The 26,717-nt window shown below is 36.9% G+C and overlaps 1 protein-coding gene across 4 annotated transcripts in view; it reads right to left on the bottom strand.

Annotated features, from left to right (window-relative positions):
• Window positions 1-26,717, bottom strand: part of larp4b (La ribonucleoprotein 4B) — an 85,353-nt gene that overhangs the window by 55,541 nt on the left and 3,095 nt on the right. For 3 of the 4 annotated variants that reach the window (XM_015354806.2, XM_015354807.2, XM_069191004.1), the window contains exon 3: window positions 1,859-1,992. In XM_015354806.2, coding sequence (XP_015210292.2) covers window positions 1,859-1,939 — 81 coding nt within the window. In that variant the 5' untranslated portion in view covers window positions 1,940-1,992. Of the gene's footprint in view, window positions 1-1,858; window positions 1,993-10,506; window positions 10,535-26,717 lie in introns of those variants that run through there. The other variant, XM_069191003.1, reaches the window with a different exon arrangement.

Consider the following 26,717-nt stretch of genomic DNA (forward strand, 5'->3'; position numbering starts at 1 on the left):
GCATAATAACACTAGCCTTTCCTTTCTCAATGAATATAATTTAATGATTAGACCGAAATAATCTATACTCAAATTTCCTTAAGGTATTACCAAAAGAACAAGGCTGTTCTATTAAAATAATGGCAGACTTGAACAAAAGTACCAGCTCAAGGAAGCACACGCTTCCAGAAAACACATTAAGATAACTTTTCAGTACTGTTTTGTAATTTTGCAACTACAAAATAGCTTTTTCTGTGCCTTGTAGCACAGATAGGAGTGAATGTTTTCTTGACACTGCTTCATGTAGTGGTGGTGAGCAGAGAAAGAGGATGTTTATGTGATTAAGCAGTAATATTGCTCTCATATAAGAAAACATTTCATTCACAGTCAATGTTAAGCTTAATCCAGCTGTGGGCAGTGAGTGTCGAATATGAGGATACCATTTTTGCTACAGATGAATGTTTCCTAACAACATTACTCTTCCCTCTGGTTCCGAATTTCCTAATCCTCAAGTATTATGACCAGAAACACTGTGGTACAGGAGGAAATTCCACTCTGGATTTGTACAATCCTGCCTTCCTGAAGTTCCCCCTTAATTCAACTGGTGACGCAACTGTTCACTTCTTCACCTTAAGCACTATGTAGTGGGGCTGCTGGTACATAATGGCTGGCACATATTAATAAGGTGGGTGCAGGTCAGAAGTGGATAGAGAGGCCTTCTCCTATATGTAAAGTATTTTGAGATCCTTTAGAAAGAAAAAGGAAGCAACATATTATGATTAACCTAAATTCCCTAAATAGGCAAACCAGAATTTAAGTATTCTTAGGATATCTCCAAAGGCAAATAACATAAGGAACTCACAAGCCAGAAAGAAAAAAACAAATCACTTTCAGTCTGTTTTGTATGTGTAAAGCAATTACATTATCTATGTACACTAAACAATTAAAAAAAACATGATGTCTAAATACATCTGTCTTTTAGCAACTCAAACTGAAGAATGAGTGTGAAAATAAAAAAAGACCAAGATAAAACCTTAGAATTATTTTGTCCTTCGGTTAAATAGGAGGGAGGTAATCTTAACCTAAACATAAACACTCTAAAACTGACATTTGTCTGATTAGTTGTTCTGCAGAAACTATTTATGGGGATGTTTACTCATTACAGACATAATACAGAATTTCCTGCATATAGGTTGAAGACACTAAAAAACATTTCCATATTTACTCATTATTGAATAAAAAAGAGGAAGAAAAACATTAGGAAAGTCCATAGCTATAAGTCAAGGTACTGTAAATAATGGAAGAACTGAAGCATTTCTGTATTTTTAAAATTAGGAATTAGCACTAACTGGAGGGTTGGCACAAATTAATTCCAGTCTAAATACTGTAAATTACAGAGGTTACATTTTTAAATCGTAAAGAATTTGATGAAATTATGAGTTTTAGAAGCATATCATAAATTGAATTAAACTATATGCAGAAAGTATGTATGTATCTTGCAATATTAAATAAACAGAAATCATTAAATCAAGGACATCATGTTAAGGATTCCAATCCCTACAGCAAATCACTGGAAATGAGCTCCACTAAATACGTATGGGATATCCTTGACCAATCCCTATCAAAACAACTCAGTGACCGGTTTCGTAAGACTCAAAGGATATGTGCCAGGAATAGGCTGTTATTCTACAGATTATTCTGAATGAGATCAGCAACTGCTCATCAATAATTCAGAGTCCAAACACGGCTCTGCACAATATGAAAACCAGACATATTTGGTCATATTGCTATGCAGATTGAAAACAAGCATGTTTATGCTTTTTTTTTTTAAAAGAAGGTATTGATATTCTTAGTGGAAACATGAGAAAAATACACCTACCAGATGAGAACTCTCTTTTGCTTCTTGAACTTGCTGCACCTGCGGTTCAGCTACAACTTTTGTATCCTGGTCAGAAGTCATGAGCCGTCTACTTATTGGCTCCTCAGGGAGAAGTCTCTTGGTCACCAAGTAAGCTGTAAAAGAAAAAAAAAAACGAAAGCTAATGAAAAAAGCATACATTATGAACGTTGCTCATGGCATCTCAAGTAGACCCCAAAAAAACAGTTTCCATCAGCTCATATATTGAATAAAAACTATAACATTATTAAAGCTCCCTTTCACGGCATCATGATTTTATCAGTAGAGTCTCCGCACTATAAATTGGACTGTGACCTAAAAGAGTCCAATTAATATAATTTGTTTTAAATATCCCAATATAAACTGTGCCCTTTGGCCAGTAAAGATGTATGATTCAGAAAATCCTATTTAAATGTCACAGCAGCAAGTCACCAAACCAGTTTGGCAGTCACTTGAAATCCCCATTTGCACCGGATGATATAGGGGCAATAGCTTTCATACATCAGGTGGCATTCATTTCTTTATCATGTCTGGTACAAAGCTGCATTCTGCAATGCTCTTCTATCTATTTAGCACATTACCAATCTATCAATCTTGAAAAGGTTGCCTGTATCACCGTTTGAGTCACCACTGTGCCACGCTCGCTACACGCTGAAAAAGATCCCTTGTCATAACGCTGCTGTGCTCCACATCTGATTTATGCACTGCACCATCTTTTGTGAGAGAAAAAAGGTTTTTGTATGCTTAGAAGGACAATGGTACAGAGTACAGAGTCAAAAGTGTCCTGTTTAATAACAGCTTGGCATATCATGATAATAGTTCTACCTGTCTGAAACAACAGCATCCAAGTCTTTCTGTACTTGAAATATTTCAAAATGGGGTGGAATATTTTCAAGCTCAAAATAAGGCATAAAGAAATCAAATCAAAAGTCCAAATGCATGAAAGAAGAATTATTTTCTTAGTCCAAGTCCTAAGCAAAAAGATAACAACAGTACATGCCACTATAAAAATCTGACACTCAAGACTGTCATCGGCTGCTTTAAAATATGAAATGAACTACTTTTTCCACACAAAGGAAAGGCAGAAGCCACAATGGTGACATGCTGCAAAAAGTACAAATTGTCCACTTCAATGATTTCTTCTATTTTTATTTTAAAAGAAAAGATCCTTGTGGCATATCCCGGAATGAACTTTATAACCACGATGATCAGTGTTTCTCCACTAGGGATTTATAGAGCCTAAACATGTGATCTATGAGTTCCAGTCCTTATCTGAACCACCTGGGAATACTTTCTTGATCAATATTTTATCTTCATTAAACACTTTTGAGTCATTGTGTTCATACTCCATGACCATAACAAAATACAACCCCTTGTAAAACTGTGTGGAAAGTACTAGGAACGCCACACTGCAAACACTGCAATTCAATATTGTTTAGGTAAACAGAGTACCTTCTGATTCTAAAGTGGAAATTATGAAACATTTTAAACACCGTTAAAATATCAGAGAGACTAAAAAACTGAACAACAATGTTAAAAGATTGAAAGCTGGGAATACACAAATCAAGTACTCCCTCAATCAAACTATTTTAAATCTCACAATGACCACTGCTAAACGTATAATAAAGAACTAAATGTAGACAAATCTCTGAAAATATGGAAAGAACAATTTCCTTGTCCTTATATATAATTTCCCTGTACTTATACAGTGCTAATTAATGTATGAGGCAGCATAAGGGATGTAGTGCTTAACAGCCTTCACTACCTGCCTCTGTGAAACCTGTATGTTCTCTGAATGTCAATTTCTGCAATGTATTCTGGTTTCCTCCCCCCTTTCAAAGACATCCAAAAGTTATGACTGACCGCCTACTTCCATTACTATGCTGTGACCACAAGGGGAAGCTGAGCTCCACTCTACAAATCCTAGTAACGGGTCTACAAGGAAGGGTAGTTTACTTGACACCATTCACCATACCTCCAAAAGTATTTTGCATAACCCTTTAGTTTAACTGTTCCATTATATGCGATTTAAACCACTGCACTTGCCAATGAATGAAAATGCCACCTAACATGAAACAGAACAGGAACATGAAAAGTCTACAGCACCTTATCGAAGAAAATCTTGACCTTTGCAAAAAGTCCAGAATGTTCCCTCAGAAAAGTAAATAGGCTCCAAAAGCCATTAAACAGATCCTAATGAGGTGCCATTTTGTAATCAGAAAAAATTAACATAGTGCTCGAATATGTTCTTGAATGCAACCAATTTACAGTCAATCGCACACTGGAAAAGACAATTCTGTAAGAACAAATGATGCTGGAATTAAGTAGGAGTTAATTACACAACCATTTTCAGTCTTAATGAAAAATTCAAAACATTCCCCCAAAAAACAATGAAAATCAATATCTTTTAACAGAAACGTAGCATATCTTATGTACCTTGACTGTTTATCAGCATTGCTTGTACGGCATTATTCTTAAGTGGGCAGAAACGCATGCTTTCTCTCTCACTTTCTTTTTCTGTTCTCATTTACACAGGGAATGTTTTCGTTTACGCTGATTTATCACAGGTTTGCATAAACCTTGCATCTAACCATCCTCTTAGTGGTTTTCAGAATGTTTCCACACTCCTCCCATTATTTTGCCCCTTGGTGCTGTGGTTCACATATAAACGCCTGAATTCAACAGCTTGACACTAGCGGCCAAGATGGAATCACTTAATTGTGCACTTTGCTACCAGGGCTGTGGCATCAGCCCAGCCTAGCGTCTGGAACTCTGCAGGAAGGATGCATTACCAGTCTTCGACAAAGTCGATCAGCTCACACCTGGATGATGAAGTTGGAATACACAATTTCAGGCGTTGCTCAAGAATATCCCGTAAATCCTTGATTGAGTTTACATTTGGTCACCGAGACTTATGGATAATATCAGTGTCAGACTCATTTAACCGCTGGATACCCTATTGATGGGGGCTTTGCTAATTTCAGAAACAATTCAAGCTTTTTTTCTACACTACACTCAGTGCATTTATTAAAGATCTGCATGAAGATATGTACAGTGCCTTTAGAAAGAATTCAGACCCCTTCACTTTTTCTAAACTTTGTGTTGTAGACTTATTTCAAAATGGATTTAATCGATTCTTTTTTGCCATCAATCGACACAATACCCCATAATGACAAAGCGAAAAACACATTTTAAGGATTTTTTTTGCAAATTTATTAGAAATAAATACCATTTACATAAGCATTCAGACCCTTTATTCAGTATTTTGAAGGACTGCCAGATGTGAGTCTTCCTGGGTATGCTTCTACCAGCTTTGCATACCTAGATCTGGGCAGTTTCTCCCCTTCTTCCTTGCAGACCCTCTCAAGCTCTGTCAGATTGGAGTGTCGGTGAACTGCAATCTTCAGGTCTCTCCACAGATTTTCTATGGGGTTCAAGTCCGGGCTTTGGCTGGGCCACTCAAGGACATTCAGAGACTTGTTCCGAAGCCACTCCAGCATTGTCTTGGTTGTGTGGTGTGTTTCCACCCTAGTCCAAGACCAGAGAATCTTTTTCCTCATGCTCTCAGAGTCCTTTAAGTGTTATCTAGCAAATTCCAGGTGGGCTGTCATATGCCTTTCACTCATGGTGTCTTCCATCTAGCCACTAACATAGAGACCTGATTGATAGAGTGCTGCATCTTTACACTGGAACTCTGAAGCTCTGTTAGAGTGGCCATTGAGTTCTTGGTCACCTCCCTGACCAAGGCTCTTCTTGCCCGAATACCCAATTTTCCCAGACGGCCAGCTCTAGGAAGAGTCTTGGTGGTCCAAAACTTTTTTCATTTGACAATAATGGAGGCCACTGTGCTCCTAGGAACCTTCAATAATTGCCAATGGTTTACACAATCCTATCTCGGAGTACTACAGAGAGTTCCTTGGATTTCATGGCTTGGTGTGTACTCTGCCATGCACTGTGAACTGTGTGACCTTATAAAGACAGGTGTGTGCCTTTCTAAATCATGTCCAATCAAGTGAATTTGCCACAGGGTGACTACAATCAAGTTCTAGAGACATTTCAAAGATGATCAAAGAAATAGGATGCATCTGAGCTCAATCAGGAGTGTCATAGTAAAGGGTCTGAATACTTATGTAAATGAGAGATTTCAGTTTTTGAATAAATTTGCAAGAATTCCTAAAAAACGGTTTTCACTTTTTCATTATAGCGTATTGCGTATCGATGGCAAAAAAAAAATCAATTCAATCCATTTTGAAATAAGTCTACAACACAACAAAGTTTAGAAAAGGTGGAGGGGTCTGAATATGCACTGTATATGTTTTCAAATAAAAAATAAAGCTCATCTCAGTTTTCGACAGCTTACACAGTACTTCCTGAATGTTTTGTTGAAAAATACTGACGGGTAACTTACAAGTCATTATGTGACCCTCCTGCTTCTTGCTGCATTTAATATGCATATAAGTGCACTTCCCTACAACATCACCCAAAAACAAATCTGAAATGAAACATTCTGAAACAGGAAATTACCCTTAAAAAAATGAAGTGATTAGTACTTTGCAGAAACGATATTAATTTGAATGTTGTAATGTTTAATCTATTAGATTCTTATATACATTCCACTGAATTTATATGGTACACATCTTTGAGAAATAGATGTGCTTCCTGCATAACCCACCCTTGACAATGTCACAGGTGTCTATACTTGAAATTACACCATGAGGAGATTCCCAACTGCACACAACAGGTGTCAGGATTCATGGTCGTGCTCTTGGTATCACTTATGCAAAAAACAGCATTTAAGATAGGCATGAAATCTGCTGATCAAAGAAACGTCTAAAATGACAAACACATATAAGCCACATTTGTGAGGGTTTCCCTGACCAACAAAATGTCCAATCAGGCTAATAAGCTGATGTTTCCCATGTGTTATACTCCCGAGCATGCAGTGGGCCAGAAAATAAAAGCTCTTTCCTGTCCCTGGAAAAGATTTTTCATTCTAATTTAAAACATTAAAACAATCCTTACATTGTTTACTTAGAAGAAAAACTAGGCCAAAAGGTTTCAAGTTTCCAAAAGAAACCATGGATGAAGAGAGTAACAGATGAGGGGGGAGACTGGAAGGAACTTTAAACCTTAATTCTAGGACAGAATTTGAAAAATATTAGAGAACATATTAATGAGAATGGAAAAAAACGGTTTCATTACTTTGTAGAGACAGCATGACTTTCACCAATTCTGAAATTGATGACAATTGCTTCTTCCACATTTTTCACAATGTCGGACCCGTGGACACAATAATCATAGCTATGTTCGCATGCGCAAGCTTGACAGCCAATTTAAAGATCAGGAAATGCAGGTTCATGCGGTGAAAACATGTACTATTGCAGTCACGTCCAGATTCTATAATGGGTGCTTAGTTGCACATAATTATAGTTGTGTGGTAGCTAGGTGAGGGAGGCTGACAGTGTTGTTTAAACCTGCTTTTCACTTGGCATGCTATAGAAGTCATTTTAAAATTAATCAAGATGGCACTGGGTTTGCTTCCACTGTCTGTGGTTGGTAGTTATTCAATTGGAGAATCAAGAACTTTATAAATTATAACTCTGTCTGCATTATAGTATAGCATTAGAGAAGAGTAGCCTACTCGATTAAACCAAAAAATGCAACTGAGAAATTGAAGAGCAATTTTGATTTTTCGGTGTAACTGAATGGTTCATTTTTTGCTAAGCCACGGTGACACAGTTTGATTAACAGGGCTGGACGCTCAATCACCCTTCACTGCATCAGTGAAGGAGAATTAGCAATAATACAACCTCATTAGAATACTCAAAAACCTTCATTTTGAATGCAGCTTCCTGACATCTCTGAAAACATTTAAATGAAAAGGCAAAAGTGAGTAGATGTAAATGTAATAAATTTACAGTAAAACGTAAACTAAGTATACACTTAAACATAATTAGAAAAGATATGGTTTATTTACAAGAAAAATGGGTGTACTTTGTAAATGAATATTAATCACATTTAGTGTAATTTTAACATTTACACACCTTAAGAATTTGTGACTACAAAATATATTCACTCATACAGTATCCATGAAAGAACAATGGTAAAAGTGTCTCCTAAGGTTACTTATTTGCTCTGAAGTAACTCTGTAGCTATTGCTACCTTAACCAGCTTAATAAAAATGGGTAACATTGCCATGTGGTCACTTCAGGTTTTTTTTGTGTTTAATATACTAGAGTATGCGCTATACACTCCCCACACCCATTACATTTTTGCCAGCAGCCATATCACCTTGCAGCTGGCAACCCACTAAAGCTCAGCAGGTGTGAGCCTGGTCATTACCTTGATGGGAGACTCCTGGGAAAAACAAAACTCAGGCTGCTGCTAAAATGTGTTAGTTGATCCAGTGGGGGGGTGCTTACCCTGCGGTCTGTGTGGGTCCTAATGCCCCACTAAAGTGACAGGAACACTATACTGTAAACAGGCGCCGTCCTTCGGATCAGACATAAAACGGGAGATCCTGACTCTCTTTGGTCATTAAAAATCCCAGGGCATTTCTCAAAAAGAGTAGGGGTGTTACCCCAGTGTCCCGGCCAATTTTCTCATTGGCCTCCTAATAATCCCCATCTATGAATTGGCTTCATCACTCTGTTCTCCTCCCCAGCTGATGTGTGGTGAGCGTTCTGGTGCACTATGGCTGCTGTCGCATCATCCAGGTGGGGGCTACACATTGGTGGTGGAGGGGAGTTCCCATTACCTCTAAAGCCCTTTGAGTAGAGTGTACAGAAAAGCACTGTATAAGTGCAAGAAATTATTTAATATTTTTGGCAATTTAGACCAGGTAGATCTTAAGAGTTTATCTGGAACCCATACTCATTGTATTTTGACAGGTGCGAGGAACAAAAACTGTTTTGCCAAAGACTGACCCCTGGTTTGGGCGGAGTTCAAATGCAGCTGCCAGATACCTGTCTCAATTCCCTCAATTCCAATTCACTTTCTGTTCTTGAAGATTTTTACAATTAGAGTGGCAAGACGTTAATTTCACAGAACATCCCAACTCTGCAATTTCTTCCTACATAACATTGAAAAAATTACTCGTAAAAAAACAATCCTGTTTCCGAACGTTGATCACTATACTGGCCGGTACCAAAAGTGTTTATTATGTGGTTTTTCCCATTTAGAACTCCAGGAATTTCAATGAACAATTCAAAAAATGTTTTTGCTCAACTATTTTAAACAAAAAAAGAAGTCTTAATTAATGCCTTTCACTTCTGGACAGGTGGTATTTTGGTTTTACAAGAGACACAAAAGTATCCATAGCAAACTAATACTACAAATTGCGACACCCACCCACAAAAATGAGTGTAGTGAGCTACAACGCACAAATAACTTGGAGTTAGAGGCCACTCCTTCAATGTAAAAACAGTAATGAACGCTGTGACTAGATTAAGTGAAACCATTACATCCTGTAGGTCTTCATTGCTTTTATTTGCAATTTTATATTTCTGATTGAAATGCTGAAATAGAAAAGGACTTTTATGCTTGGCATTTCTATTACTACTACTGCAGCAACTGGATCAATAAAACTCAACATTAATGAATGCTAAACATCAGAGGATCTTTATTGGGAAATTTCAGAAAACATTTTTGGAATGAATTGATTTTTTTGGGTCTTTATGCAACTACTGAAGTCATGTAGCAACACATGAAGAAGGTGTAAGTTCAACAAAATGACTCGATTTGATTTTGCATCACAATTATCAATAGCACTTCTGAATGACAGGCCTGTTTCTCTAGTACTCACTATTAGAGCTAGTGCCTGTATGAAAGTAACCTATGAAACGCTCCAGGCTGTGAGTGCATAGGCTACCCCCCGTCACACCTGCAAGATGAACTGTGCAAGCCCTGTAGCTATCCTGCTATAACAAGTGCTGCCCAACTGCCACTACAGTCAGATAAGAAGGCGATCCCAGCTGCAAAAGTACAGACTATATTGTGAAAGTGTACAAGCATTTTAGCACAGAAGAATGTAACAAGCAGAGCTTTGTAAACTCAAGCTTAATATGTACCCTACCCAATCCATACATATACCTTCCAGAACTACAGTAACTTAGTTTTTACTTGTTACATTTTTTCAGTATTCAACAAAACACTTTTTTTCAAACCCCAGCAACACCATTTACCTCCATAGTAACACAAAATATTAAATACCTCTCTTTAATAAGTGTTATGTTTATTTCTTTGTTATTCAGAATACTGCATGACTGTTTTCATAACACTGATGCTTTTGCTTCCATGAATAAAGAATAGACCAGTCAAAGTAACCTTCAAAGGCTGTGTACTGAAACCAAAAAATCTCAATTTATTTGCATTATGATGGGAAAAATATCCGAGACCAAACACAGACCTAGTAGAGAGAATCAACCATCCTGGAGAATTGGCCAGTTTCCCAGGCAGTAAAATTGAAGTGTGGCAAAAAAAAACATAGCTCACATTAAAAGGACAATAAAGAAGAATGTTTCACAAGAGAAAGACTAACATATTGTATACTATGTTAATAACATACAATATAATATACAAATACAATCAGTATCACATGATGACTAAAGCTGCAGAGGAAAACTACATACCAAAACTTAACATATGAGATGCTGCTTTCTGGCTATCTATCCTACATTCTGTCGATGTTGATCACGCAGTTTGGAAAGTGCTGGGTAAAACAGAGAACGAGAACTTACTTTCATGTCAGGAAATGAGACATGACATTTACCAATATCACACAGGGAAAAACAGTTTGGGAATGGTGAAAAAGTCAACAATGGCTAGTTTGCTCAATGTGCTAAAAAAGTTTTTTAGCACAAAGAATATCAAATCCACCTTTATTATGCCATCTAACGTCTTCTGAGGCTAAAAAAACAGATTCAGAGTTCATAGGCTTCTTATATTGGTGGGACAGATCCAACAGACAATTCATGGTTAATGCTATGCTTGCTTTCTTGAATGTATTTGTTCAGTTTGACTTTGGATTAGGCTTCCAGCCATTTTGAAAGGACAATAAAATGACCTGGTGATTCTTCAAGAGTCTTTAGAGATTCTGCTGTGTTCAGCCACTAATTCTATCCAATAAGCGCATTTACACTTGCGCAGAACACAAACAAGGCCAAGAAGCGCCAAGTTTCCAAGAAAACCCTAAACCAAACAGAGAAACCGATAAGAAAGGGAACAAATCGGTAACACTAGCTCACTGCAAATGAGAGATGCTGTACTGCTGTGTGACAAAGAAGTGCACTGCTAGTTGATTTATAACAAAAGTCTATTCAAAACCCAGCTGTGAGACAAGAAAAAAAAAGAAAATGGCCCATTCTCATTTCGAAATAATTTGGTATTGTAATTAAGAAAAGTCTGTTCAATGAACAGTGAAATAATCTTACAGCAAGACCTTTATCATTGAATGTATAACAATTTATTGGAGATTTCTCAAAATAATACCTCTGAAAAAAACAGTTATAGCCCACGTCTCTAAAATTTAATTAAAAAGGCACAGGAATTCATTTCAACAACACTACACAGCCTTCCTACACACCCACTGCTTACCATTTTGAATACCTATGGGATGTTTTTATACGTCTCAACTTATTTTTCCACCTCTTTGATTTTAAGCTCCTTAGTTTGCTTTAGCTCCTTTACAGCTATTGTCTATTGTTCATTATGTACAAAAGAAAAAAATGAGTCCTCAAAAGTCCAATGTTGCAGGTCCAACACACAACTGTTACGCTGTGCATAACTACATTTTCATTTATGGCTCTTTCTGACACACTTAGATTTTTGTTTTTTTAGAACGGATCTTCAAAAAAAAAAGGTCCTCAAAATGTAAGGAAAGCTATTCCCAACACGGAAATATCTTGTTAAGTGCTGGGGAAATATCTGAACCAATGTATTCCAACACAAAACAAATTGCTGGCAGCAGAAATTCTAACTGATGGAATGGAGAAATGTCTATCATGATGAGCGCTGCATCAAAATACTGTTCCGGCTTGTCAGGGTTTTTACAGCAGTTACTAAACTCGCCATGAAAAAGCAATCTGCCCAGATTCTGAATGATCTGTCTGCTTTCTGAGCATGTTGGGTACTAGACTACAATTCATTATGGAGCTCTTATGTTGGAATCCAGGTTCAGACTACAATTTAACAAATCTGTGCTTCAAACAGCACTCGACTGATATTTTTCTGGAATGCATGTTTAAATACAAAAATCAGCTTGTTTTGACTAATATAAACATGCACAGTACAGTAAGTTCCTGTACATCTTTAAAAACCATAAACATGTGCCCGATCATTCAAAAATAGTTAAATGCCACCGCTGTGAGCTTTTGTGTATTAAAAACCCCATGTTGAGATCAATGGATAATGAAAAACATTGATAGCAACTTTTAATGCAGAAGGTGAATATTGTAAAGTAACTTATTTTCAAGATCTGATATAAGAAACGCTGTTTCTGGGAAGTAATAAATTGTTGTAAAATACACCCTCATATGATTTTTTTTAAATTCAAGTACTGTTATTTGTCATACAAAACAATAGTTTATAACACAAACTGTATACTGGAAAAGTGTGATTTGGGTAATGATACAGGTGATTGCATTGTATGCCACCACTTCAGCGGAAAGGATTTTTTTAGCACCCAGTATATATAAAGCTGAGGATAAATCCCGACATTCAGGCAAAAAATTGTCATCCAACACTGTTGCCACTTTTATGTTCTAAATTTTATGCCCTCAAAATAGAACACAGGATGAATAAGGAAGAGTAGACATGATCCTCCAACTACAGACACATCTAACTAGTTATTGTTTTGACATACTGCAAGCTCTACAGTACCTGCAGGGGCCTAGGAAGTCACTTCTATGTGCCAAAAACTTGAAAGCCCTGGCCAACTCATCTCAAATCTTACCCCAAGAGGCAGCTTGCCAAGTGTGCCTCACTGCTTGGGGAACTCCTGGCAGAGGCAACAAGTGGAATTGAGTCCCAGGCTCAAACAAGTACTGTATGGGCCCAACCTGCCCAGAAGGAAGAGGCTTTACTTGTTAAGCCACTTGCAAGGTTTCTTTGTCACCAATGTTTTTTTTTTTATTAAAGAGGAACTGCAGGCCCAATTTCTTAGACTGGTTATTAAATCTCGGTAACAGATTAATTGATGGTATCGCACAATTTTTACAAACTCTGAACTCTGTGAAAGTACTGGACGGTCATCACGTTGTCACAAACCTCTGGTATCGCCACAGTAACTTAAATCCGGCCTTTCCTAGTCACTGTCATGACTGATGTAATGTATAAGTGAATATGTTCATATTGTGCAGCAGATATTTCACCACGGAAATGTTCCAGCGTGATCTGGCTGCAGATCTAACAAGTAGTACTTGTCGGCAAAAACCATCTCAAAGCTGACACGCTGAATTCAATTCAAATGCACTCATTCAAATCGGCAGTCTAGTTATCTAGAGTATCTAGAAAATGTCACCTAGTATGCGTCAGTTTCATAACATTTCAAATAAATACAGTAGCAAAATTTGCGTGGTCTGAAGCATGTGCATTATTGCAACAGAAAGAGATTGTTTATTGTAATATGAAATATATTTTCATTTCAGATACTGAACCACAACTTGTGCTCAAACCAGGTACCATTCCAACTATATTTGCCCATAACAAGCAATCGCTGAAAACAGAACACTATGAGAGACTGACAACGGTGCCCGATAGAAAAACTGAAATCAAATCTTGACGATTTAAGTGATACTTTTGGTCAGAATTGTTTAAGGCCTAAAATTTAAATTGAATGCCCATTTTTAAAGGTTTTATACTTCTATTGAATTAAAAGATGTTTTCACAAGCCTGCTAGTTTCAATGTAATAGGCCTGGTTCACATTACAGGAAGTTTTGCTGCCTCTTTCTGAATCACAGACAATTTAGCAGTATGGCACTGCACATACCTGGAAACTTTGTCTATTTTGAGATGTAAAGATACCGTGTACATTTGACTGCCATGGTGGTTTGCAATGCACTTATCAATGCCAATTATTACTAACCCAGAAATAAAAGCTTTTGGAGTTACCCTTTAATGTTTTCTATTATGAAGACTATATTAAACGACCAACTAAGTAGTGTAAAAAAAAAGTTTTGCTTACTTCTCAGAAGTCCATTATTGCATATTTATGCAAACTATGTAAATTGTATATTTTGCACTAGTGACCCTTAGTGGTTTAGAAACCTTCAGTGGCTGAAGAACATGAAGTATTTCAGTAAAGTTAACCTCATCAAGATTTGTACTATATGTATCCACTATGCTAAAACAAAAATGACAAAACAAAATGTGGACACTATGCTGAAATGTTCACTTCTCAAGAAAGAGAATATTTACCAACAATGTGTCACTGTTTGAATAGTGCAATAATGTATTCATATTCCCCTTTTATATTCTATTTGAATAAGGATGAAATGTAATAGCCTTTATATTTGCCGACTAAGAAATCATCCAAATATCCAGGTTACAGAAGTCTGGGCTTGAGCATGTGCATACTAAAATACCACATTTATGCCAGCACTAACATTTCTTTTTTTTTTAATCTGTTCTTTGTCTGATACTATGATGACAGGAATTCCAATAAGTATAAGGTCTATACATAAATTATTATGTAAATACACAAGCATACTGTACTCAAACACACAGCCTACTAAGACAACAGCTCATAAGGCAAAATGTCATTGTTAAACATGTAGGGAGTAGGCACTGGCCTGGATACGTGATCTACGATATATTCTTTACTTAGATGTGACCAACTTCATTCTTTAAACATTTCAATTCCTTACACTAATAGAATGATTTTTTGGACATTACACTCAAAAAACTTTCCAGGTAATGGGGACTCCCCTCAGTCCAAAGACACGAGCTCTCAGTGGGGAAGCGAACAGAGTAATGAAGCCTATTCAAAAATGGGACAAGAAGATATATCTAGGTTTAAACCAGATCCTTAACTTAGAATCAGTGTAAAAGTGTAGACTAAAATTAAGCAGCGATGTTTTTAGCTCAGCATTGTGCATACACTAGTCATAAACAATTTATTTTCCACAATCACTAAAGAGTCAAAGCAATAATGAACATCAGGACATTTTGATAAAATTACAGATAGTTAACACCTAGAATGCACATTTTAACAAGGTGCACTGCTACAGGACAGAAGCACAGCAACAAATACTATAGATAAAATAATAATTTGTAGCAAATTGTTAAGTCTGCTAAATCTCCTTACAGTTTAACAAAAGAAACATTGCAATGTAGGTGATCTGAGCTTCAATACCATGTGACAGTAAAAAGCACAATGTATATCATAACCAAACTAAGTTGAATTTGAATTGGACATTTAAGGATAAAAACGTTGCTTAATATTAGGATGGCATTTCAAACAGACTGCATTAAAACATCAAATGTAAGCAGATGTAAACATAAAATTTAAGGATACTTAAAACTGCAAAAACAGCCCCAAATTATTTAATTTCTTTTTTTTAAGTTATCCCGGCTATGAAAAAAATGTAATGTACATTTAAGCTGTTTTCAGCACGAACTGACCTTGCGTGCACAGCTCAAGTTAAAAGCCCTTAACTTACAGTATGATAATTTAGTCTCCCCCCATGCAATAAACCACAAATCAAGGTGGCAAATTAGGAGAATTCTGTAAAGGGTTTTCTGAGACCCAGAGGGAAAGGAAAACACGGAAGTGACAGGAATGATCCCAGACAGACTACCTAGAGAGCACTATATCCTCCCAGCAGACAGTCTTGTTTCACAGGGAACCACAATGTTTTCACAACAGGAAAAAAGAATATGAAATTGTATCCCTTCTCTGCATTAACAAACAAAGGGAAAAAAAGGCTTAAGGCAACTTTATTAACATATGAACACTACCCTTTCTCTTTACACACACCTTAAATGCCCAAAGTACTGCATCCTATTCAGTTTCTGATTCACTACCAAACAATCTATTTTACACACCACAGCTTGCATTTGGGTTAAAGACGTTTCACTACAACTTTTATGCTCATTTGATGATGACCACTGTATCCACAGTCAGTTGCTCGGACATACACCAATGTCAAACCACTGTCACATGTGATGCTGCTTAGTATTTCAAAGCAAATGTTAACATCACAAAAGCTTAAATATACAAATACAATAAAGTTCCTTATCTTGCTTCCTGTTTTTGGACAGCATTTAGTCTCTGTTCTCAACACTCATTTGCGATTTCCACCAACACATCTTCTAAACACCAGCTTAGCTATTAGTTTATACACACTGATATTTTATAAGTCTCCATTGCAGTAAATCCGAGTTATCCAATTAATCAAAGACAAGATCACTACACATCATACATGAGGGAGGGTTTCTATTTTCCTGTTTTATTTTAAAAAAAAAGGTTTTGAGCTATTCTCAAAGTCAAAACTTGTCAAGTAAGCTTCTCAAAGTCTTCTGCATTACCCATTCTTATATGTGATGATAAACATAAGTATTTTTTTTCTTTGCTTGCTAGCGTAGTGCCCGATGTACAAAGACATATCTACTATATTTGTTTTCTTCTACAACAAAATCCTTGAGATCACAGGCACACTTCTGGTAAAGGTTTATTCCATGCTGAAAGGAAAAGAGACTGTGTCGACTGTGAAGCCTTCTTCAGGTGTGAGACTCCACAGCTGAAAGATTCTCTTTTTTTCCTTTACAGCTTAGAATAAACCTTTACCTGTTCCTTTGTAGCTGATGCAGCTACCTACTCACACTTCTGAGATTTTGTGCGACTAAGCATTTTTCTCCTTTAGCAAGTACAGACTTAATTTGCACAGCAGACACACTTTTATACCAAAGTGAATATACTTTATTAAAAGAAGGAAGCATGTCGGTTTTAAAGCATTTGTATTCACACCCATAGAAGCAGCAAACATGTTAGCAAACCAAATCTCTCTCTATTGCTACCTGCCTTACTGGAGTGTAATAATAAAAAAAACATTATATCGCAGCCTTAAAGGTCGCTTCTCAAAGCGCTTTACAGAATGACAACAACAATAAAAAAAATAGATATCCACAAGATATGGATGATGAGAATACTCAGAGAAGACAGTAGATGGTGGTACTAAATACAGAAGGAGCAGGGGGGGAAAAAAAGAACCGCTGCAATGTGGAAAGGCCAAAAATAATTAGAAACGAGGGTGGCAGAGAAAAGAAAAAAAACAGATAAATACAAAAAGAAACTGGTGAGAGGAGCTGCAGCCAAACACGCCAGTGTTCCCTCTCAGCTGGAACCGGAGATGAGTGTACTTTAATAACCAATGGCGTTACAGTCCTGAATGGTTCTCTAAATAAACCCAAATCGGGGTCGTACGTGTTCCTGACCCTTAATATATTTAAACTAAATATAGCTGGGGAAAGAATTGCTGCTTTCCATTCCGAACCTGGAGTGCTGTGTGGATTTTGTTCACTCTTTGTTTATGTGGGTCACACAGTCCAAAGACATAATGGTATGTTAACTTGTCCCTGGTGTGAGCGCAAGTATGTGTCTGTGAACCCCGTGATGGACTGGCGTCACGTCCAGGGCGTACCCTGCCTTGAGCCTGTTGCGTGCTGAGCTAGGCTCCAGCTCCTGCGCAACCGTGAATTGGACAAAGCGGATAGAAAATTGATAGATGAATACAGAGGCTTTTGTCTTACCCTTACTTGTTTGGGCATTGTGCATCTTTGGAAATTTGAGGTTAGGAACCAAAGTTTGCATTAACCTCCAATAAAATATTCCTTAATTATTTACTTTGTCCATTAACACGGCAATCTGCAGAAAAACAAACTTTCTGTGCAGTGTCACAATAAAACATTTTTTGCCAACTTAACCTGACAGTTACTAGGACTCGCATTCAGCCAACAAACATCAAATACAATGGCTTTGACATCTCTCAGCTTGAACAAATTACAGCTAAAATGTACTGCCCTAAACTATACAGTATATAAACCTAGCAGTCTTTATCAAATAGCAATATCAAAACTTCAACAGAATGTCTCAAACTAATGTGGTTGAATATTTAGGTGTAACGCGAGAGTTTTGTCCATTCTGGATTTTCAACATTTTGGTCCAGCGTTACCCTTTCTGATCAATCCAGGCAAAACATGGGACATAGATTTAACTGTGTCTCAATGGATTAGTACTGAGGATTTTAAAACTTCATTAAAATACACAGACTTATGGCCCTCAAAGTGTAGAGATATGCAGCCCAGAACTGAAGCCATGGAGTAAGATCAGGGTCTCTATCAGGATCTGTTAGAAGTGCCAAAAATGAACATTTGGCATACTCCTACAAAGTTGCCGATTCCTGATCTAGGTCTATGTGGAACATGCAAATTCTTTGGTTAACGGTAGTACCTTGAACCCAAACTGGCAAACTAATTAACACTGCATATTTTGCACCTCAAATAAAGGACATTTTTTGCATGCATCAAATGAAAATAATATAGATATATCAATATGGATCAAAAATAATAGTGAATTATTTTCTATGTGGTTGTGACTCCAAAATACGGCTACAAACAAACAAGAAGAGTCAACAACAATTTTGATTCCAATACTCCAAGTAAATACGCAGGCTAAATTAATCGCAGTGCTGTAAAATCATGACTATCATATTATGTGAGAATAATGTCTACTGAAATTTGTGAAAGCTTGTGCATTCTTAGACAATTTAGATCAGTTTAAAATCCTGTCGCTTATGGGAGGTGAGAAAGGCGACATACTGTTTTTCTTAACTAGCTTTTCGGTACCCAAACAGCTTTCACATGGCATCCATTTTCGTAAAAGTGCTATATGCTGTCTAAATTAAAATATACACAACCTTTAAAAAATGTATTAAAAATGATTAAGTTAGAGAGATTCTGACTTTCATACAGCTTGGAAAACAGTACAATCTCTGCATAATGACAACATGGCTAGTTCTATGAACAACATATCTGAAAGTCTACTGACATGGTGTATTCCTACCAATTTCTTTTCCACCTGTGTACTGTGCTAATACTTTATGAATATCGCAACAATGACAGTGATCAATTGAAATGGAATTATGAAATGCAATATAATAGGTTTATAATGACTATAACAGACATAAGTCACATAAGGACATAAGGAAAAGCACTGATGACATTACTTTGAAAACCATTCCAAAGCAGAAATAATCGGAGAAGAAAATTCTTAACAGGACAATCCTTTTGGAGGAAAAGAACGCAAATCAAAACAGCACTGAACATTTAGTGACATGTTTCTGCCACGTCATTCTAAAATGTGTTGCCTGCATTCAGGCATATAAAAGCTAGTTAAAAGGTTGCAAATTAAATGTCGTTTTCCTAAATTATTTAATATTTTAGCAGAAAATACAAAAGGGCTCTGAAATACAAGGTTAGTTGTTTAAACTTCAAAGCAGCTTTACTTAACTCATACAGAAATGAATTTATATTCACATTGTTAAAATATTCCTTTACTCCAGCCCACACCAGTTATCTTATCAATTGTTGTCTATGGTATCATGTTTCCATTAACAACAAAAGCGCAGTATTATTTACTGAACAACTTTCTCAGGCTCTCCTTTGCACAATATTGCCATTGTTTTCAGTTCACATTAAATATTTTGGGAGAAAGTAATTGGTTATCATTTATATCAATCATAATATGTTAATGAAAATACAGTAGGTACACATAGTCTGGATGACGTCTCCATCCCTTAATGTCACATAAAAAAAACACTTAATCATTACTTTGTTTTCCAAAGGATGATGCCCAGTTTAGAGCGAAATGGTTAAGAAAACTGCTCAGACTCGCAACTCCGGATGAAGATTTACTTCAGAGCAGTTTGATCCTCTTTTGGGCTAATTTAAAATCTCAGCTCTCTGGAGCACTTACATGAAAGGCCTTGTCCAGCGCAATACTTAATTTAAGTACAAATCGGTAATCTTTATTAACATTAAGATTATCTGGTGTTTGATGTCTGCCTGCTTGCTTAACCACAAATGGATGAATATAATTTGCACGTGGAGTCATTTCTCTATATGACTTTTCAATAAAACTTTTTTCAGATTTCCTTGACCATACTGGGTGATGTTTAACAATGCACCTATAAGACATCAGTGGTGCACAAGGCTTGAGCCACATTCTCATTCTGCATATGCTCTATCAACTTAGGTGCTGCAATTTCCACCATTCCTCAGAACTTTGCATAGCAAGCCTTCCACATCAGACAAGAATGTTAACAACTGTACCGGCCAGCACGGATTTGTTTAATTAACGGCAGGTTCTTTTTGCCACTTATAATAAAGCACTACTACAAGTTAAAAGTATTTTAAATTACACTGAGATATAACCTTTTCTTTGTCATGTACTGAAAAACACCTGTTAATGACCAGGAACACCTGACACTCAATTAATCTGATTGGTAAATATGATGCTTTACCTCTCAGAAAATGTCATAGGCTTTTCCCTGCTCATTTACGATTTCGCTTAAATTATCTTTTATTGGTTTACGATTTCAATAACACAAACTAAAATGTTTAATGACAAGCCTAGTTTCTTTCCACCCAAAACAAGCTGTAAACCAATCATTGCTGTTATAACAGTAGAAAATAATAATGAAGGATCAATATGCATATTCTACAACTCCTGATTGTGTCGAGCAGTGTACAATTTAGCCTAAAAAGTGTTTGGCATAGAACATAAACAGGATTATTTATTTCCCTGCTGAAATTCCTAGGAAGAATGTGTTCATCTCACATGGCACTACAGCTGTGCTCTATGACATTTGCGGGGAAAGGCTGGAGGACTGCCAGGTGAAAAGGTGTTCTGGGAAATAGGCCTAAGTGAGATTTGTGGACAACAATCTTGCTCAACTGTGGATTGCAGGTGCAAGTCAGGATTATTCTCTAGGACCCCCATCAAAACTGGGGGTACAGTTCCCAAGTACTTGCTCCTCCAATGGAAGATCCTCAAACTCACAGAATAGCACCAAGTACACCCAATCAGATATGCACAACAACATGAAAAATGACAAAAGTAAAGAAGGCCTTTCGAAAAGTTACCTCCTCCTCCTCCTGTAGGAGAGCGGTTAAAATAGAAAGAGTGTACTGCTTGACAAATAGCGAAGAAATCAAGTAAAATATATTGGTCTGTCAAAATAAAGATTACACGCCTTCCACTTTGTGAAAGCCCACCTTCGTTACTTTCCCAAACAATGACATCAGTGTGAACATGTTTCCTTTTAACATTTTCATGAAGAAGCAGAGATGACACTAAATTTACAGGCTTTCACACAACCCACATAGAAGGTTTCTCATGTGCCTGACAAAAGCTGCAGTCACAAAAACAGACAGAACTTCATTATTTCCTGAAGTTCCAATAATTTCATAATGACCAAAAGCGCTGCACAATCTAGTTGGATCAATTACCACACTCCTTCAGGACAAGGTAAGCGATCTTCCAAAAATCTTAAGTACTAGAATCAAAAGTGTGTGGAGATACAGTGGTCGAAAAAAAAGACATCTCTAGGCCTGAGGTAACCACTAGGGTACCTTGGTAATTTGTATTAGGATATGATTTACTTCATTCTTCATGCTCATACATTGTATATAAAAATATGTTCAGATTCTAAAGGAAATATGAAGCAGCAGAGAAAACATGAAGCAGCTTAAACTAATGTTGGACTGTACAGACCCCAGGCAAATCTGACAAGTCCACATAGCACAATTGTAGCCTACAATATAAAAACAAGATGGGCAGTACTGATCTTGAGGAAGTACTGCCCATCTCTAACTTCTAGGAGTTCCTGTTTTGAATAGAACTGGTGTCAGATTGACCTGATACAAGAAACCAAAACTGTTAAGAGTACTGATAAAAAAAAAACAACTAGAACAATTACTGATGAATTCCAACTATCTGAGTATCTATGCCACTCAATTTATTACAGAAACATTACCACTCTTGAGACTGTGAAATGTCAAACACACCAGAACTCAACCACAGGGATATAGTAACAAAATCAACGCCCCATTTTTTGCATGTCCAGGTTTACAGTCACCGTGATCACAGGGAAATCTCAGATTAGTTCTACCAAGGAAACACACAAGCTGTACTGGAGACTAAGTAAAAACTTGAGTATTAGGGACTTGGAAGCTGCTTAAGTGATAAAGGTTCTGATCACAGCTGAAATTTGGTGATGGTCTCTTGATTACTAGGAATCCCCATGTTGTGGCACTCAGTCTTGAGTTCAGCCTGGGCGTGGTAGGCTTAAAGGTGGCAAGGGTTTCTTCAGACTGTCAGCTATCACTGACTCCTGTGGTTTCTGAGTGCATAATAGAGCAGTTCTCACCAATAATGTTTTGAGCTGTCTGATGCCTTAGTTCTGCTTTCTGTGTGACTGCTTACTGGGTGAAACTAAGCACAAACCCCGAAACAATATAATAAAACATCAAGTTTACTTCACATACCGAATACAATGCTACGTTGCTGTATGTCTTATTCAGTTTGTGCACATCTCAAGCAAAAATAAATCATGACTGGTTTAGCAAAGCAGCTCTCTACTCCTTTCACATTCAGCAACCAGGTCCTGAGTACGTGGTCACACCTGAGCACAGAGATAATTCTTTCCACAATTCCATATACTGAGACAATCAGTAAGCAATACAATTTCTCATTTAAATTAGCTGGACAAATTCAAATTCATTTGATTTCAACTGGTATTATTGTGTCACAATTAAAAAATAATGGAAAAAAAAGGTTACAATGAAGGCATTTTTGTCTGCATATATATACAGACTGAAAAAGTATTGTAGTGTTTCCAACAGCTGAATATCTGCAGGGGAGCACGATGGCGCACTGGTTAGCAGTGCTGGGGCCCAGGATTCAAGTCCTGGGGTGCTGCTTAGAGTTTGTTTATTCTCCTTATGTTCTTGTGGGTTTTCTTCACGTACTCCCCTTTCCTTCCACAATCTAAAGACACACTAGCAGGTTAAATGGCAACTGAGGAAACTGGCTCTGCTGTGACTGGGTGATTGTGTGGGCCCTAGGATGGTCCAGGGTGTATTCGTTGCTTGCCGGGATAGGCTGTATTGGATAAAGTGGGTAGAAAAGAGATGGATGGACATATCTGCATTCTGAACATAAACACTACCTGTGTGCGCTACACAACCTAATCCCTCACATGGTCATCTGATACAAAGAACAAATTCCTCGGTAATAATGAGATGATCACCTTATTTTAGGAATTTGTATATTAAGAAATCTGTCTAATTACTGTGATATTTTGTTTGCTTAAATATCTAAATAAATAACAGTATGCCGGATTGCCAATGGCCATAGGGCAATTATTTTAAAAGGACAAGGATGTTTTTTAATAATTTTCTCCCATGTTAATACATGTGGCAAAGGAACTAGTAATATCCAGAGATAATTTGCATTTTTTAACTGTTTTTCTAATTAAAAAGACCAAGTTAAAATTATAACATCAATGACTGAGATACTAATAAATAGAATTGATTATGTTTATGGTGGACTTTTTTTAACATTATACAGCTGCATAATCTATAGCCAAGCAATTTTTGTTTCATACTTTGCCTACGACCTAGATCAGGGAACAACAATCAATTTAATTTTTTTTTTATCAAATGTTGACTTTCAGTCTTTTATCCTACTAACGCAACTACAAGACCAAGTAAGATAATACTATTAATATGACCAATATCACCATAATTATAGACACATTGTCTTGAATTATCTTGGTCTTGACTGAGCCTCAAAACTAAATGTGCAGTCAAGCTCAGGTTTTAAACAGCGCTGGTACAGCCTTATTGGATAGATATACCAGGATGTTTTCCACCACTGAGATCTTTGGAGTTTAAGCCCTGTGATCAAAAGCCTTAGTTCCAACACACGTTGACTTGCAAAAAAAACAGTAATTCTTAGTCTGAGCACTTAATTAGCAAGAGATGGGAAATTATACCCATGTTCAAATATGCAATGCTTAGCTCACATATCTCACTTAGCAGGCTTTCACACTTCGTTGGTTGTTTTTACAATGTCTCACCATATCTACAATAAGCATGTCCACAATACATGGTCTTACTTTTTTCCAGTAGCTTTGCAGAATTGCAGAAAAAGAATAACTTTGTCTGAGCATCACTGTTCTTTCAAGTTCCTACATGCATGCCCAATTGTTTAACTTCAACATGAAAAGAAAAACTCTCTGTAGGCAATCAAACAGGGCTGTCTGGAACACGAGGAGGCAGAGGGATACAGAACCTGCCTCTTGTACGAGTCTGCCTCTTGTACGAGTAACTATTAGCACTTGCACAGATTCCATATTTAAATGAAAGATTACAAGATCACATGTATTTGGTTTTCTAGTTCAGCTGTGAAATTTGTCTAAGACTATTCAGTTCAAGGTTTGCGCACTGCGCAAGTCACTGGTATGAAACACGTTTCCATCTACCAAAAAAAGGTGAAGGCAAAGTTAAAAATAGAAAGACAATGGGCCAGATCAAATCACAATATAACGAGTTGTTGTGAAACATACATTTCTGTAGCATTAAGGAAACTAGAAAGCATGTGACTTCTCCTTCCCCCCCCCCGCAGGGGACACTGGTCTATTGCTGGGGATAATTCGTGCACTGCTAGGCCCCATTTATACAGCTGGGTGGACTGAAGCAGTAATAAAAGTACCTCACCCAGGAGTACAATAGCAGCATCTGCTGCAGGGACTTTAGCCCATATCACATCAGTAATAAGTCAACAGCTTACCCACTGTGCTAAACCACCCCTCCATCAACCAAATGTGCCAAAAATGTTTTGGAATAGACATTATTTACAGCGTGAGTAAATTACAAAATACAGAAAGCAAAACACCATAGAATATATTACAGAAATACTTTATCTATTTTTGTCTTATTTCTTACTTTAATTACTAAAATCCTAGTCAAAGCCCATTTCAGATGAAATCCACAAGTCATCTGACAGACAGCAATTATTTTCAGAGTCTATTAAATAACTCAAATAATAACAGAATGAGAATGTTTCTAAGAGAGCGTCATTACACAACATCCTTCAAGTGCACCAAGGAATTCTTATATTGGGGTTTTATTCAACATCGGCCTTATTTCAACCAGCCTGACTGTGTTAACTGGAATTGGTGAACAGAGAACACTGCAATCTCAAAGTGTATTTACCAGGGATGTTCTTGGAAGATAAACTGAAGATAACCCCTTCCACTCAGGCCCGCCCAAATCCAACAGTGCTCAGCCAATTCTGTGCCAACACTTGGGGAATCCCAATCTCACATGTCATGGCCCAGACCCAAACTGGTCAAGTCTGGAATATTTTATACCTTATTTCCCCAAACTACTTTGAGGTACACTCAGACAGACAGTTGGGGTTAAATAAGTTTCTAATGGGGACCTCAGCATGGCCCAAACTAGTGTTCTAATTTCTTATTGGATCAATAAACCACTAACTACCGAACAGGCTAGATGGGTGGAATGACCTCCTCACATTTGTAACCACTCTTATGTTTTTACACAGTCTGTTTGCATATATGTTAGTCTGTACTCAACGTGTACCATCTAGTGCAGGTAAAAGCTTCTTCACTTCATCTTTTTTTATACAGTGTGCATTGCTTATCCCATTATTAAACTTTTACCAAGTTTCTAGCGTATTTTAATCTAAATATTTTTTGACTGCCTTATATTTATAAGGTATGTACAAGGTGTATAATGTATATTTGAAGCGATAAAGAGCATACGTTCACTTAATGTTGATACTGATTTAGTATTCTTGTCCACATAGCTTAGCTGTTTTATTTTGTGTGCCACTGTGTTTTAAAATGTAACAACTAGAGAGTTAATCCAAATTAACAGAAATTCACAGCTGTACATTTGATCAAATTGCCAAAACAAACACGAATGTATCTAGCACTTTTGTTGCCATTGCTGGATGCCACCTATTAGGGCTTATCGTTTTATGTTTACAGTTCTTAGTTTCTTTTTCTCACCGAATTAGTTATTAATCTTAGTCAATTATGACCATGTTTGCATGTTAGAAACCTGTCTGACCTGAGATGTAGGGCAATAACTGCTTATTGAGCTGCATCTAGGGAAAACGTAGCAGAAATTCTCCCCAGCTAATCTGTCCAGCAGAGTTCTACACCTCAAAGTGTCCAGAAGAAATGAGCTTTTGGTCTCAACCTGTCCTCTGGATGAACACCTTCACTGGTCATTTCCAGACAACTACAGATCAAATACATACTTCTCATTTCTCTTGGATTGCACTATTTTAGAAACTTTCAAAAGGTTAGAACAAACAAGGGCTGCACTGACATCAGATTTCAGAAACCACAAATCTGATCATTTAAAGTTACTCATTTATGACCACCTCTAACATGCTGCAAAAAGTGTGACTCACATAATCAAATCTTTCATTCATTATTTTTCATTTTATTGTACTTTTTTTTGCAACTCAGCTAGACTTCATTTAGGTACATTTCTAATTATGCAGTGGACAATTATTTCCAGATCCAATTCAAGGAAGCAACTGCTTTGAGATTTAAAACCTCCTTCTACTAGTTTTCAGTCCCATTTAAAGTGGTTCAAATTCCTTTAAAAAGCAAACTAATCAAATGTGAAGTAAACTAGAACAGAATATGATGTTTCTAATACAGATCTTCCCTTGAAAAAGTGTTGATCTTTGTCTCAGATTGAATAAGATTGCAAAATCCTGAAATGAACCTTGTACAG

This window comes from Lepisosteus oculatus, chromosome 6 (genome assembly GCF_040954835.1).
Source record: "Lepisosteus oculatus isolate fLepOcu1 chromosome 6, fLepOcu1.hap2, whole genome shotgun sequence".
NCBI classification, from domain to species: domain Eukaryota; kingdom Metazoa; phylum Chordata; class Actinopteri; order Semionotiformes; family Lepisosteidae; genus Lepisosteus; species Lepisosteus oculatus.